Source organism: Schistocerca nitens, chromosome 4 (genome assembly GCF_023898315.1).
Source record: "Schistocerca nitens isolate TAMUIC-IGC-003100 chromosome 4, iqSchNite1.1, whole genome shotgun sequence".
In the NCBI taxonomy this organism is placed as follows: domain Eukaryota; kingdom Metazoa; phylum Arthropoda; class Insecta; order Orthoptera; family Acrididae; genus Schistocerca; species Schistocerca nitens.
This window is the reverse complement of record NC_064617.1, coordinates 360,089,182-360,104,221: the sequence shown is the minus strand read 5'-3', so window position 1 is coordinate 360,104,221 and position 15,040 is coordinate 360,089,182. Positions and strand designations below refer to the sequence as shown.

The window sequence follows — 15,040 nt, the reverse complement described above, 5'->3', positions numbered from 1 at the left end:
TTTAGTTAGTTTAGTGTTTCAGGGCGCTAAACTGCGAGATTATCAGTTCCTTTCAGTGCCACCAGCATACTACAACTGAAATGTCCACATCGCTATTCAGGTTATCTGTCACAACGTGCTGCTTTATATGAACTCCATGCTATCTCCGACGATGTAACACGCTACACTACGTTTAAAACAGCAGAGAACATAAGAATGGATTTTGTTCGCAGTGACTTGAGATCAACCCATTTTTACAGTCACGTGGATTCGATTTTAGCGCTTAATAATTACAGAACTCTCGGAATAACTTTAATGAATTAAGAATGGAAACTAATTTTATGATGAGTGGAGGAGAAGACGATCACTATTTCACAAAACGTTTAGAATCTTAAGTACAAGGTATTACAAACATTAGGCTTTTAACATATCGGGATCACGAGAAACAAGCAATATAGATTCTATATCCCACATATGTAAAGCTACGTTGACGAAAGTTACTGAATGCTTGCTCGTCGTTATCAGAAGTAAACAAAGACACTGTTCAATTATTCTAAAAATATGCGGTGCATCGTGGATGGTACCTCATACAACGGCTAGTTATTACCTTTCCTGTACCACTCGTAAATGGAGCGAAGCAGAAGTAACTGTCTCATGCTTCCGTAACAGCCCTGATTTCTCTTAGATTGTTTTTACAGTGTTTACACGAGTCACATGAGTGTGTTGATGGCAGAATCGCTCTGCAGCCTGTCACAAATGTCATCTAATGTTGCTCAACAGCGGTTCGTGAGAAGAACAGCTGCTTTTCTCATACTCCCACCTAAGTTGACGTAACATTTTCGTGGAACTCGCGAGTTGATCGAACCTACCAGTAACAAATCTAGTAACACGTTACAGAGCTGCTACGGTGCCTTCCTTTAATCTGTCGTGGTGGGGATCCCAAACACTCGAATAGTACACACTAATGGGGCGCACAAGAGTTTCCTACGCGATCTTCTTTGTAGACGAGCCACATTTTCCTTGAAATCTTCCAATAAACCGAAGCCGACCATTCGCGGTCGTTGCAACCGACCTTAATTCCGCGTTCCATTTCACGTTGCTTTGCAAAGATGAGCCTAAGTATTTAATTGATATGTCCGTGTTAAGCAGCAGATCACTAATACTGTATTCGGGCAGTATAGAAATGTTTTTCTTATTTAACTGCAATAGTTTACATTTTTCCACCTTTTGAGCAGGGCCGGCCGAAGTGGCCGCGCGGTTCTAGGCGCTTTAGTCTCGAACCGCGTGACCGCTACGGTCGCAGGTTCGGATCCTGCCTCGGGCATGGATGTGTGTGATGTCCTTAGGTTAGTTAGGTTTAACTAGTTCTAAGTTCTAGGGGACTAATGACCTCAGCAGTTAAGTCCCATAGTGCTCAGAGCCATTTCAACCATTTTTTTTTTTTTGAGCAGGCTATGGTTCATTGCCCAAATATAAATTCTGTGTAAGTCATTCTGTCACTTAAAGGCAGCACTGTACCGTACAGTCGAGTGTCATCAGCAAGTGGTTACAGATTGGTACTCATCCTGTCCCTCAGATCGCTTCATACCTACAAAAGGTACTATATAATATTTAAAAAAAAGTGGACGAACAAATACGTGAAGTTTTAACGTAGCTGATAAAGGTGAAGCTTGGAATGTTAACAGCACTGTAAGGGAACTTACGGACAGCGGGGACTTACCCGTGAAGGAATGCAGCGCCATGTTGACACTGGTGATGAGCGTCACGCCGCGGGTACCTTCGCCGAGGCTCTCCAGGAAGTCGCCGAAGATGAGGCCGAAGCACATCTGAGGGCCCAGCGCCACAATCTGCAGAATTATCACAAAGCAGGAGTTCCATCAGATCTTGAAGTCGCTTATAAATTTCTTCAACATGTTTGAACGGCAATCCTCCGTACTGAAAGAACATATCTCTTGTGGCACCGTGCGATCCAGAGATACGCATGGGCCTACACCGATTAGCCAAAACATTATGAACACTGACCAACGAGACGTTGGATGCCTCTTGGTGGCGTTGCCGGCACGTGACGCGGTAACGAAAGTATGTAAGTGGAGCAGACACGGACGGCTGTTACCCTAGCCAAGATATGTGCTGCAAGTGGGGAAATTCATTGAGATAAGCGACTTTGAAAAAGGGCAGATTATTATAACGCACTGGCTATGAACGAGTATCTCGAAAACGGCACATCTGGTGGAAAGTTTACGAGCTACTGACTTGAGTATCTACAGAAAGAGGTAGAAGGACAGTGAAACTACTACTAGGTGCTAAATGGTTGGTCTTCCACTGCTCTTCACACTACATGGTGTTCGGAGGCTTGTCTATTCTGTAAAGTAGGGTAGATGATCTGTGGCATCTCTGCCGAAAGAGCACAATGCTTGTGTACGTACAAGTGTTTCGGGGCTCACCCTCCATCATATAGTATTGAACATGGAGCTCCGCAGCAGACGAACCGCTACGTGGCCACATATTGATCCAACGACATCGTCAATTACGATTGCAGTGAGCACGGGACAATCGGGATTCTACCATCGATCAATGGAAACGTATCGGCTCTTCAGCTGAATCACATTTTTGCTACACTAGGTCGATGGTCGCCTCCACAGACGCCGTTGTCGAGGTGACTGGTGGGTCAAAACGTGCAGCGCGCCACAGATGCAGGCTGGGTGGAGCGGTATTATACTACGGACGACAGTCTCCTGCGCTTGTATAGGACCTGTGATAGTAATCGAAGGCACGCTGACAGCTGCGATTTACCTGCATCCCTTCCTGCTTGATGTCTTCCCCGATGGCGATGTCATCTTTCAGCAGTATTTTTCCGTACATAGGTGACCAAATTCGCCTGACGTAATCCCTATGGAACCCATCTGGGTCGCTATCGGGCATCATCACAGCCTACGCAATTCAGCGGCCCGTTATTTACGCTAATTACATGACAGTGCCTAGACATTTAGTGCCACATACCTCCACAACCCTAGCAACAAACAATCGGATGCTTGACATGCAGAATCAGTGGTGTATTTCGATCCAAAGACGGACAAATAAGCCATTAAACAGGTGGCGATGATGTTTTGGCCCATCATTGTAAGTTCTGTTAAATTGTGTGTTTGTTTTTGAAGCTTGTAGACACAGGGTTCAGTATACATTTTAGTGGGGTGCACACTGGGCCAGATGCTTGAGATGTCAGATCATACATATTATGGTGTTCAGTAGCATCCGAGAGCCCTTCAGGAACACTACAGCAGCACACTTTCTCAGAAAGCTATCTGTGGCAAATTCTTCCTATGAGGACAACGGAAGCACACTAACAACCAGAGATCAGCGGTAAAGATAACGCTGAAGCGTCCTTTGAAGGTGATACGCCCGACTCAAAGAGTGATACAGTGTATCGGTAACAAAGTACTCTAGCATGGCTCCTCGGAAAATGACGGAGAATATCGGGCTCGGCAGTGGATAGGAGTGGCCAAATCGCATTTTACCAACTGCACGGATGCCTCGGCGCAAGTGCTACTTCATGGCTCCATGTAGAGTTCTCTGCTGTCTTGACTGTTGGCCTTGGGTAAATGTGCTCCCTTTGCACAGTCCGACTCCTCAATTTTTCCGGGCTAGTGTTTGGAGCAGTATAAGAGGAGAGTCAAAGCCAGTTTTGTGTTACATTTCAATAACGGCGTGTTTACTTGACTGGCACACAAGAATGTGTTTTTGAACAGGTCTTGAGGAGAGTAAGCAGATGAGGACGCTATTTTTTTTTAATTGTGCTCTTCATATCTTCGTAGCGAACAAAGTTACAAGAAACGCAATCATGCTGGTTGATGTCTCCCTGGTAGATAAACAACATTTGGCTGAAACATTTTTTATTTTACTTCTGGACAAGAAGTTATTGGAAATGGTCCAGCTAAATTCTTTGGATACAGTGGAAAATCATAGCAACTGGCGATAAAAGTGATGTGAAAAAGGTGTACAAAGAAATGAATAATATCTCGAGCAAATCCTTTGAAGCGTATTGCTCGAGTGACTTATTTCCTGCAGACAGTAAATCTTTCCTGAAGGTGATTATCGGTTGATGAGAAAAGCGGGCAACTGTTGCCACAGTGATCAACGGATGACTAACGGCGGAAGAACACGACCAGCGGCATGAAAGCGACGAGGTCAACAAGATTATCTCAACTTACAATGAAACTGCATCGTCTGTTCTGGCGGCGATACAGAAAGATTCAGTTAGCGGCTGGTACGAGCCATTTGCGGTTGTTGGGAGGGGGGGGGGTAGGGGGAGGGGGAGTTAGGAGATAGGAAGATGAGTGCTCGTGACCGACGTACTGCAGAGCGGAGCGTATGTTACGTAACGGCTGTGCCCTTCCATTGACTGGAGTGTAGCCTTGAGCGAGAACAGCGACCGCAGCTGCAGTGTTCTGCACAGCGCTGCCTTACTTGATATGGAATCTGCAACTGTGCGGGCCGATCGGATTACGAGAGATGAAATCGGACTACTGGACTGTACACCTAATAGCCCGTTACGTCACATTTGGCACGGATGAATGCAGTGACGCGTCATGGCATGGAAGCAGTGAGGCCTGGTTAGGTCGCTGGAGAGTGTTGGCACCACATCTACTCACGCAAGTCACCTAATTCCCGTAAATTCGGGGGAGAGGGCTATGAGCTCTGACGCCACTTTCAATTACATCTCAGATGTGTTCGATCGTGTTCATAACTGGCGAGTTGTGGGACCAGCACATCAACTGGAGCTCGCCACTGTGTTCCTCGAACCACTCCACACACTCCTGTCCTTGTAGCATGGCACATTATCTTGTTGAAAAATAGCACTACCGTCGGGAAACATGATCGTCGTGAAGGGGTGTACGCGGTCTACAAACAGTGTACGATACTCCTTGGCTGCCATGGTGCCTCCAAGAGCTCCACTGGACCCTCAATGCCCACATGAATGTTCCCCAGGGCATGATGGTGCCGCTGCCAGCTTGTCTCCATCCCGCAGTGTACATGTGCCAACGAATTGTTCTCCTGGAACATTTTGGTATACTGTGTTTTCAGACGCATGTGTTCATCACTAAAATGTGATGTTCGTTCCGCCACAGTTCCCCCCTGTCCTGCTTTATCAGACTGCGCAGACTACGCCGTCCGACATTTGTAATGAGGGGTGGCTGCCCAATCCTACGACGTCTGGACGTAGTTTCTAGTTTCACCTTGGCTTCGCCACGTGTTGAAAACACTCACCACAACACTCTTCGAACACCCGACAAATCGTACAGTTTCCGAAATGCTCGTACCAAACTTCCGGGCCACCACAATCTACCCTCAGTGAAACTCAGGTAGGTCGCACGCCTTCCTGATTCTACACAGCGACAGCACGCTCACTTATACTACTACATACACTGGGCGCCTGTTTGACTAAGTCATTCCTCACAATGTGACGCTGCTGTCGCCTGAACGGGTTTATATCAATAGCAGATCGGTGGTCATAATGTTCTGGCTGATCAGTGGACTATTATCGTATCCTATTTTCAGCCAGCGTATAGGATAGGCTATAGTCAATTGTGTAAGAACGCGAGAGGTCGCTGTAAGGCAGAATTGTCAGAACTATTTATTGTAAGAGCCGGCCGGTGTGGCCGTGCGGTTCTAGGCGCTTCAGTGTGGAACTGCGTGACCGCTACGGTCGCAGGTTCGAATCCTGCCTCGGACATGGATGTGTGTGATGTCCTTGGGTTAGTTAGGTTTCAGTAGTTCTAAGTTCTAGGGGACTGATGACCACAGATGTTAAGTCCCATAGTGCTCGGAGTCAGAGCCATTTTATTTATTGTAGGCCGCGGGCGGCGTAGCACTGGGCCTGAACACTGATCGAGAGTCGAAGACAAGATAAAAATTATGACGAGGTTGAGAGGTCTCACTAGTCAGTCGTCATGGTCAGCGAGCACAGAAAGAAGTGAGTTGACACAGTCCGTCTCTATCCTATACCGCTCACAACGGAATGGCGCATTCTGTCATGTCGAGACCTGCTCTTTTGCTCTAAGCCGGGCTGCCAGTATTTATTTATTTTACCGTTAAAATTCACCAATATCCTGTGGCACCATCCTGCTGGAAGTGTACACACCTACAGACTGCGCTACAAGGTTAGCGCGCGGCCTTGACTGGCTGCTCATGGCATAAACACACACAACATGCCACAATTCGATCGTAATTTGTCGAGTTGGTAGTTTCTCGGACACACTTGTTCACAAGAACGGTTCGCTTGAATTTTGATCACGTAATATTATTACATGAGAAGAAGGAAAGAAAACTGGTGCTTCACGTCCCATCCAGGAGCTTTGCTCTCATTTCTTACTACAGGAGGGGTAGGAGTGACATGGGTAACCGATATCTGGATAGTCGGCCAGAGAACTGAACCCGGGTCTCTCGAATGCGAGTTGAGGGCGATAGCCACTAAACTACTACGCTCAGTCTCCGTCAAAAAAAAAAAAAAATGGCTCTGAGCACTATGGGACTTAACATCCATGGTCATCAGTCCCCTAGAACTTAGAACTACTTAAACCTAACTAACCTAAGGACAGCACACAACACCCAGCCATCACGAGGCAGAGAAAATCCCTGACCCCGCCGGGAATCGAACCCGGGAACCCGGGCGTGGGAAGCGAGAACGCTACCGCACGATCACGAGATGCGGGCAGTCTCCGCCAAAATATTAGGTCAATTAATATAGTCGGATACACTTGATGGGCTTTACGGCAAACTATCTTTGTGAACGAGTCTCCAGTATTAACTGATATTTTTCTCTCGTGGGTGACAAACTATGTCAAAAATCTCACTGACTTCTTTTTTAACACTGACCAATGGATTTTGAGTTTTCATCTAGTTGTAAAAGTGAATATAATTAACATCTTTTCTTTGCAAAACATATAAATATTTTTCAATCTTTCTTTTACAGTATGTATGCTAATTAGGCCTACTGGCACACACACACACACACACACACACACACACACACACACACACACACGTGTTTTTATATTTTTTACTTGCATGTTTAGTTACTGGCCTCTAAGTTTTTTTTTACAAAAACGGTGGTCCGTATAGCTAAAAAGATTGGGAACCGTTGCTGTAAATAGGAACACTAAGGATGAACTGTCACAATGGCTTTCTCGTTACTGAAATATTGCGCCGGGAAACGCATATTTCCGTGAAGCCAAATTCCTCTATTCCTCTGCTAGAAGTTTGCAGCCATCACTGATGTGTGGAGTTCACGTAACTATAAAACTACAAGTCGTCTTGAACAGCCGTAGTTAAATTTCGGAATAGTCTTGAAAAGACGTAGATACCCTGGAAGTGGTTTAAAAATAAAGTAGCCACGTGCAGTGCTGAAATTCCATGACTGCGCTACATACACTCCTGAAAATTGAAATAAGAACACCGTGAATTCATTGTCCCACGAAGGGGAAACTTTATTGACACATTCCTGGGGTCAGATACATCACATGATCACACTGACAGAACCACAGGCACATAGACACAGGCAACAGAGCATGCACAATGTCGGCACTAGTACAGTGTATATCCACCTCTCGCAGCAATGCAGGCTGCTATTCTCCCATGGAGACGATCGTAGAGATGCTGGATGTAGTCCTGTGGAACGGCTTGCCATGCCATTTCCACCTGGCGCCTCAGTTGGACCAGCGTTCGTGCTGGACGTGCAGACCGCGTGAGACGACGCTTCATCCAGTCCCAAACATGCTCAATGGGGGACAGATCCGGAGATCCTGCTGGCCAGGGTAGTTGACTTACACCTTCTAGAGCACGTTGGGTGGCACGGGATACATGCGGACGTGCATTGTCCTGTTGGAACAGCAAGTTCCCTTGCCGGTCTAGGAATGGTAGAACGATGGGTTCGATGACGGTTTGGATGTACCGTGCACTATTCAGTGTCCCCTCGACGATCACCAGTGGTGTACGGCCATTGTAGGAGATCGCTTCCCACACCATGATGCCGGGTGTTGGCCCTGTGTGCCTTGGTCGTATGCAGTCCTGATTGTGGCGCTCACCTGCACGGCGCCAAACACGCATACGACCATCACTGGCACCAAGGCAGAAGCGACTCTCATCGCTGAAGACGACACGTCTCCATTCGTCCCTCCATTCACGCCTGTCGCGCCACCACTGGAGGCGGGCTGCACGATGTTGGGGCGTGAGCGGAAGACGGCCTAACGGTGTGCGGGACCGTAGCCCAGCTTCATGGAGACGGTTGCGAATGGTCCTCGCCGATACTCCAGGAGCAACAGTGTCCCTAATTTGCTGGGAAGTGGCGGTGCGGTCCCCTACGGCACTGCGTAGGATCCTACGGTCTTGGCGTGCATCCGTGTGTCGCTGCGGTCCGGTTCCAGGTCGACGGGCACGTGCACCTTCCGCCGACCACTGGCGACAACATCGATGTACTGTGGAGACCTCACGCCCCACGTGTTGAGCAATTCGGCGGTACGTCCACCCGGCTTCCCGCATGCCCACTATACGCCCTCGCTCAAAGTCCGTCAACTGCACATACGGTTCACGTCCACGCTGTCGCAGCATGCTACCAGTGTTAAAGACTGCGATGGAGCTCCGTATGCCACGGCAAACTGGCTGACACTGACGGCGGCGGTGCACAAATGCTGCGCAGCTAGCGCCATTCGACGGCCAACACCGCGGTTCCTGGTGTGTCCGCTGTGCCGTGCGTGTGATCATTGCTTGTACAGCCCTCTCGCAGTGTCCGGAGCAAGTATGGTGGGTCTGACACACCGGTGTCAATGTGTTCTTTTTTCCATTTCCAGGAGTGTCATTCATGGTTCCGTGTTCCTCATACCTTCAGTTGCTGATTCACTTCTAAAATGTTTATTGAAGAGAAGCAACATTGTTGCGATTTTCTGTTACTTTGCACAGAATATTTATCTTACTTTCCAACTAGGTGTCGTTAAGCACTGTAGGTTAACTTTGTCATTCACTGACCTTCTTATAAAAAAAACGAATGAGCTATCGCTATTTTCATTCCAAATAATACACCGGAAGAAACTGAGTGCGAGATCTGGTTCATGGTGTAAGGTTCTGCACTTAATTAAAATAAAAGTCTAGTCAATGGTGGCCACCTTTAAAAGTAAGATTCATTTAAGTACAATCACATCTGCATTCGATGCCTCCACTGTTCAAAAGCTTCCTGCATATCATTTGCAGCGACGCTGCGCAGACGTTCCACTAGTTTCGCTTTCGGAGAAGCAGTAGAGTAAAACGGAGGAAGAACATAATATGAATTAAATACAGATCGATTATTGTTTATGATATATATATATAAGGTAAACGAACATGGAGTTGTCGGAAAGTTCTGTACATGATGGGTAGCTATTGACGAATCTTCTTTGATATGTTTCTGCTTTAGTAACGTAACTATACTCTGAAGTGACAAAAGTCATGGGATGCCTCCTAAAATCGTGTCGCACCTCCTTTCGCCCGGCCTAGTTTAGCAAGTCGACGTGGCATGGACTCAACAAGTCGGTGCAAGCGTCCTGCAGAAATATTCAGCCACGCTGCGACTGTATCCGCCCGTAATTACGGAAGTGTTGCCAGTGCAAGATTTATGCACGAACTGACCTCTCGATTCTGTTAAATAAATGTTCGATATGTTTTATTTCAGACGATCTGGGTGGCCAAATCACTCGCTTGAAATGTCCAGAATGTTCTTCAAACTAATCGCTAACACTTGTGGTCCGGCGACATGGCACACTGTCGTCTATAAAGATTCCATCGTTGTTTGGGAACGTGAAGTCCGTGAATGGCTGCAAATGGTCTCCAAGTGGCGAACGTAAACATTTCAGCTATTGATCGGTTCAGTTGGACCAGAGACCCCAGTCCAACCTATGTAAACAGAGTTTACGTCAGCTTCCGCAGTTGACAACTTGGGTCAGTGGCTTCGTAGGCTCTGCGCCACACTCGAACGTTATCATCAGCTCTCACCAAATTAAATCAGGACTCACCTGATCAGGCCACGGTTTTCCAGTTGTCTACGTTCCAACCGATGTGGTCACGAGACCATGAGAGGCTCTTCAGGCGTTATCATGCTCTTAGCGAAGGCATCCGCGTCAGTCGCCTCCTGCGATAGCCAATTAGCGCCAAATTTCGCCACACTTTGCTAATGGATACGTTCACCGTACATCCCACATTGACTTCCGCGGCTATCTCATACTGTGTTGCTTGTCCGTTAGCACTGACAACAATAAGCAAACGTCGCTGCTGTCGGTCCTTAAGTGAAGGCCGTCAGCCACTGCGTTGTCGATGGTGACAAGTAATGGCTGGCATCTGGTATTCACGGCACACTATTGATACTGTGGATCCCGGAATACTGAATTCCGTAATGATATCCGAAACAGAATGTTCGACGCTTCTACACTCCTGGAAATGGAAAAAAGAACACATTGACACCGGTGTGTCAGACCCACCATACTTGCTCCGGACACTGCGAGAGGGCTGTACAAGCAATGATCACACGCACGGCACAGCGGACACACCAGGAACCGCGGTGTTGGCCGTCGAATGGCGCTAGCTGCGCAGCATTTGTGCACCGCCGCTGTCAGTGTCAGCCAGTTTGCCGTGGCATACGGAGCTCCATCGCAGTCTTTAACACTGGTAGCATGCCGCGACAGCGTGGACGTGAACCGTATGTGCAGTTGACGGACTTTGAGCGAGGGCGTATAGTGGGCATGCGGGAGGCCGGGTAGACGTACCGCCGAATTGCTCAACACGTGGGGCGTGAGGTCTCCACAGTACATCGATGTTGTCGCCAGTGGTCGGCGGAAGGTGCACGTGCCCGTCGACCTGGGACCGGACCGCAGCGACGCACGGATGCACGACAAGACCGTAGGATCCTACGCAGTGCCGTAGGGGACCGCACCGCCACTTCCCAGCAAATTAGGGACACTGTTGCTCCTGGGGTATCGGCGAGGACCATTCGCAACCGTCTCCATGAAGCTGGGCTACGGTCCCGCACACCGTTAGGCCGTCTTCCGCTCACGCCCCAACATCGTGCAGCCCGAATCCAGTGGTGGCGCGACAGGCGTGAATGGAGGGACGAATGGAGACGTGTCGTCTTCAGCGATGAGAGTCGCTTCTGCCTTGGTGCCAATGATGGTCGTATGCGTGTTTGGCGCCGTGCAGGTGAGCGCCACAGTCAGGACTGCATACGACCGAGGCACACAGGGCCAACACCCGGCATCATGGTGTGGGGAGCGATCTCCTACACTGGCCGTACACCACTGGTGATCGTCGAGGGGACACTGAATAGTGCACGGTACATCCAAACCGTCATCGAACCCATCGTTCTACCATTCCTAGACCGGCAAGGGAACTTGCTGTTCCAACAGGACAATGCACGTCCGCATGTATCCCGTGCCACCCAACGTGCTCTAGAAGGTGTAAGTCAACTACCCTGGCCAGCAAGATCTCCGGATCTGTCCCCCATTGAGCATGTTTGGGACTGGATGAAGCGGCGTCTCACGCGGTCTGCACGTCCAGCACGAACGCTGGTCCAACTGAGGCGCCAGGTGGAAATGGCATGGCAAGCCGTTCCACAGGACTACATCCAGCATCTCTACGATCGTCTCCATGGGAGAATAGCAGCCTGCATTGCTGCGAAAGGTGGATATACACTGTACTAGTGCCGACATTGTGCATGCTCTGTTGCCTGTGTCTATGTGCCTGTGGTTCTGTCAGTGTGATCATGTGATGTATCTGACCCCAGGAATGTGTCAATAAAGTTTCCCCTTCGTGGGACAATGAATTCACGGTGTTCTTATTTCAATTTCCAGGAGTGTAGCTTCAACTATCATTCCGTGTTCAAAGTCTGTTAATTCCCGCCATGCGGCCATAATCACATCAAACACCTTTTCACTTTAACCATCTGAGTACAGTGACAGTTCCGCCAATGCACTGCCCTTTTATATCTTCCGTGCGCGATACTGCCGCCATCTACATGCGTGCATACCTCTATCCCATGACTTTTATCACCTCTTATTTCAATGAGCAGTGTTCGTAGTAAAAGAAAAGTATTTGGTTATTTCCAGAATAATTTTACAGTATTTTAGGTGGTATGATCCTGTATAAGTTTGCTACTGCGTAACCTGTCAAATCATTTTATGGTGGACGATGCACGCTGTTCCAAAATTACTTTCCCGTTGACTACTCGACTCAAAAATGACCTGCGGGGAAAAAGAAGGTCGTTATCATTTTTTTTATCTCACTTCCTAATTTTTCGCACTTGGATGTTATGGGAAAGACAAGTTTGAGGAACTAATACATCTCATCATTCGTACTGGGACGTGCAGTCCTTACGATTCACGTTAGCTTTCTCCTCTAACATTGGTGGTTCTTTGAGCATTTAGTCGCATGAAACTTTTGTCCCACAAACTTTTCAGCTCTTATCATACTTTCGGAGCTGTTCTTGGTGGCAATAGTTAGTGACTCACCCTGTATATTACCAGACGAACGTCGTTGAACGAGAGAATTGTCGCTACAACAAGAAATCACCGTATGCCTGGATCAGATAAGCCACCCGACACAAAGAGAAAATAAAACGACTGTTCCAATGAAGTACTTACTTCAGTACCAACCAAATTTTTTACCGCTACTGAGTTCGGCCGGTTGTAATGCAAATTCCGAATATTCAACAGTCTACTTTACACCAGTGCTGCTAAGTCAGCTCGTCACTTCATATAATTTATTTTTTGGATGTCTGAAAAGTAAAACGAAATTACGAGCTGGGGATTCCGAGCGCAAAATGCCCCTTAACTCTTTACTCGTGGTGGCGTAACGGCCGCCCGCGCGAGGCCTTCGGAGCCAGAGAACACGTGCACGACATGCACCGCCTACACGGCCCGGCCTAACGCCTTAGCAAGGACTGGCCTCCGGCAAGGATTTACTATTCAGCAGTTCACTGTACGTACGTAATGATAGCCGTCACTGAGATGCTAACAAATTATCTGTCCGCTAACGCCTCGGGAATCCCAGCGAGCATAAAAGGTAGCGGTAAGAGTAAAAAGAAAAAATATAAATAGGCAGTATTTTTTGGCTCACCAGACCTCTAAAGCTGCATAACGACTAAAATCAATTACACAACAGTGTGCACGTCTTTAGATTTGATTTTCTTCTTATTTTTTGCTAGTCCAAAACAGCAAGGAAACCTGTACCGTCAGGGCTTAGAGCGTAAATATGTGTTGAGTAATGCTCTCGAGGTCAGCGTGCAAGTAATTAATGTTGCTTGGTTAATTTACTAGCCAAGAGCTCCATCGTAGACTTCACGGTATCCCTGAGTTTCGAATGTGGGAAGAGAGACTAGATGTTGGGCTTTTCAACTCGCCTGAGAGTAAATTTAGTACTAATTTGAAGAATGGATAGAAAAACACACAAAATGCGCAGTTGCCTCTCTGCAACTTGAGCGACATATGTGAAGCAGTCTGTTACGGAAGACATACATTCTAACGTGAAACCGAAAGGACGATTAGACTAGGAAAATTTTTGCATCTGCTGAAAGCCTAGCAGAAATAGTAGTGACAGATTAGAAGTTATTACATCAGTAGTCTGGCACTTGCCTGACTAAAGTACTCACACGTGTTCGGAAACTGAAAACGGGATTGTGTCCTTTGAGAACAATGTGACAGTAGCCCTAAAACGTGTAGCATTGGTACCACAGAAATCGAGGAAGATTTTTCTTATCGTTTTGACTGCCAGGTGTATGCCATTTTTATGCACAGACAAAAATAATTTTAAATCGATTCCTACGGAACATGCACGAACTAATTAATAAAAATCTGCGAGACTGAAATAACTGCTTGAGCGGCAAAATGAGAGAACGGATTGGAGCTGTAAGTCTGTACGTGAAGGTTTAGCATAGTCAGAAGAAGCCATGAAAAGGTTGTAGGTTCTGGATTCGAAACCCTGTGTGAGGCACCGTATCATCAGACAATTTCTATCATAAGCACGCTGACAAGTCTGCTAACACGTAAATTATTTTATTCATTTATGTCTCCGTGCTACAAGCTACCCCTTTACATCTTGTTTCGTTACCACATGACATTTGGTGGTTTAGTAAAACAAGGATCTGCATTTACGATTTTCGCATTGTGGACAACAATAATTGGCTGATCACAATGAAAATTACTAACACAGAATTTTTTTGGCAGGTAAGAGATAGTTATGAGTTTTGGCTGTTGTTTGGAGTAAGTGTTAGGGTGAAGGAGGCGGCGATTTTTCGAAATTAGATTTTTGTTAACAAAAGAAATATCTTTAGTTTCACCATTGCCTGTAATTTAGAACGCAACGATTGTCTTGAACAGGAAGTCCATTTGACAACAAGGAAAGGATTTTGAAGTCTATCGTTCCATTGACGTCAGTGTAGTTAAAGAAATAGAATTTTCACTCACGGAAAATTAAAAGGCATGACATTCGTCGACTTGTTAAGGGACCTGTTGCACATTCGCCTGAAATATTTTGGGGAAAGAACTGAAATGGTCAATCCGGATGCTGATTTAAGCCCAGATTCACTGGAAACGAATCCAGTCTATTAACCAGTGTCTGGGTACACACATCTTTTGACTTGACGATAAGTGATATGTTTTCACATTCCACTCACTTTGTTTATCTGTGCACTGTTCCGATTTGCGTAAAACAAAGAGTATATTTGATAACAATAAAGTAAAACGAATATTCACCTCTATCGTCTTCCTTGCGGTTATTCCGTCGTGTTTCTTCTCAGAGGTAATCTTCTAACTACCGACATTTTTTGCGAAGAGCCGAGACTACTACGCGGCTTAAATAAGACCATGACTCTGCAGGGTAGAGCTGCCTTCTCCGTAATTCGGCCTCTGAAGGACCGGTTTTGAACGGATGGTTGCACCTGTGGAATCTGTGGCGAAGAACATCATATAGCTGGAGGTCTGAACGGAAAAGAGGAATGTTGTCCACGAAAATTACCGAATTAGCAATTTAATAAGTCACGGTTGCAAAATAC

At 46.9% G+C, this 15,040-nt stretch overlaps 1 protein-coding gene across 1 annotated transcript in view; it reads right to left on the bottom strand.

The window, feature by feature from the left end:
- Nucleotides 1–15,040, bottom strand: part of LOC126252770 (uncharacterized) — a 259,622-nt gene that overhangs the window by 62,031 nt on the left and 182,551 nt on the right. The window contains exon 5 of the mRNA XM_049953697.1: nt 1,700–1,826. Within this exon, the coding sequence (XP_049809654.1) occupies nt 1,700–1,826 (127 nt within the window). The remainder of the gene's footprint in view (nt 1–1,699; nt 1,827–15,040) is intronic.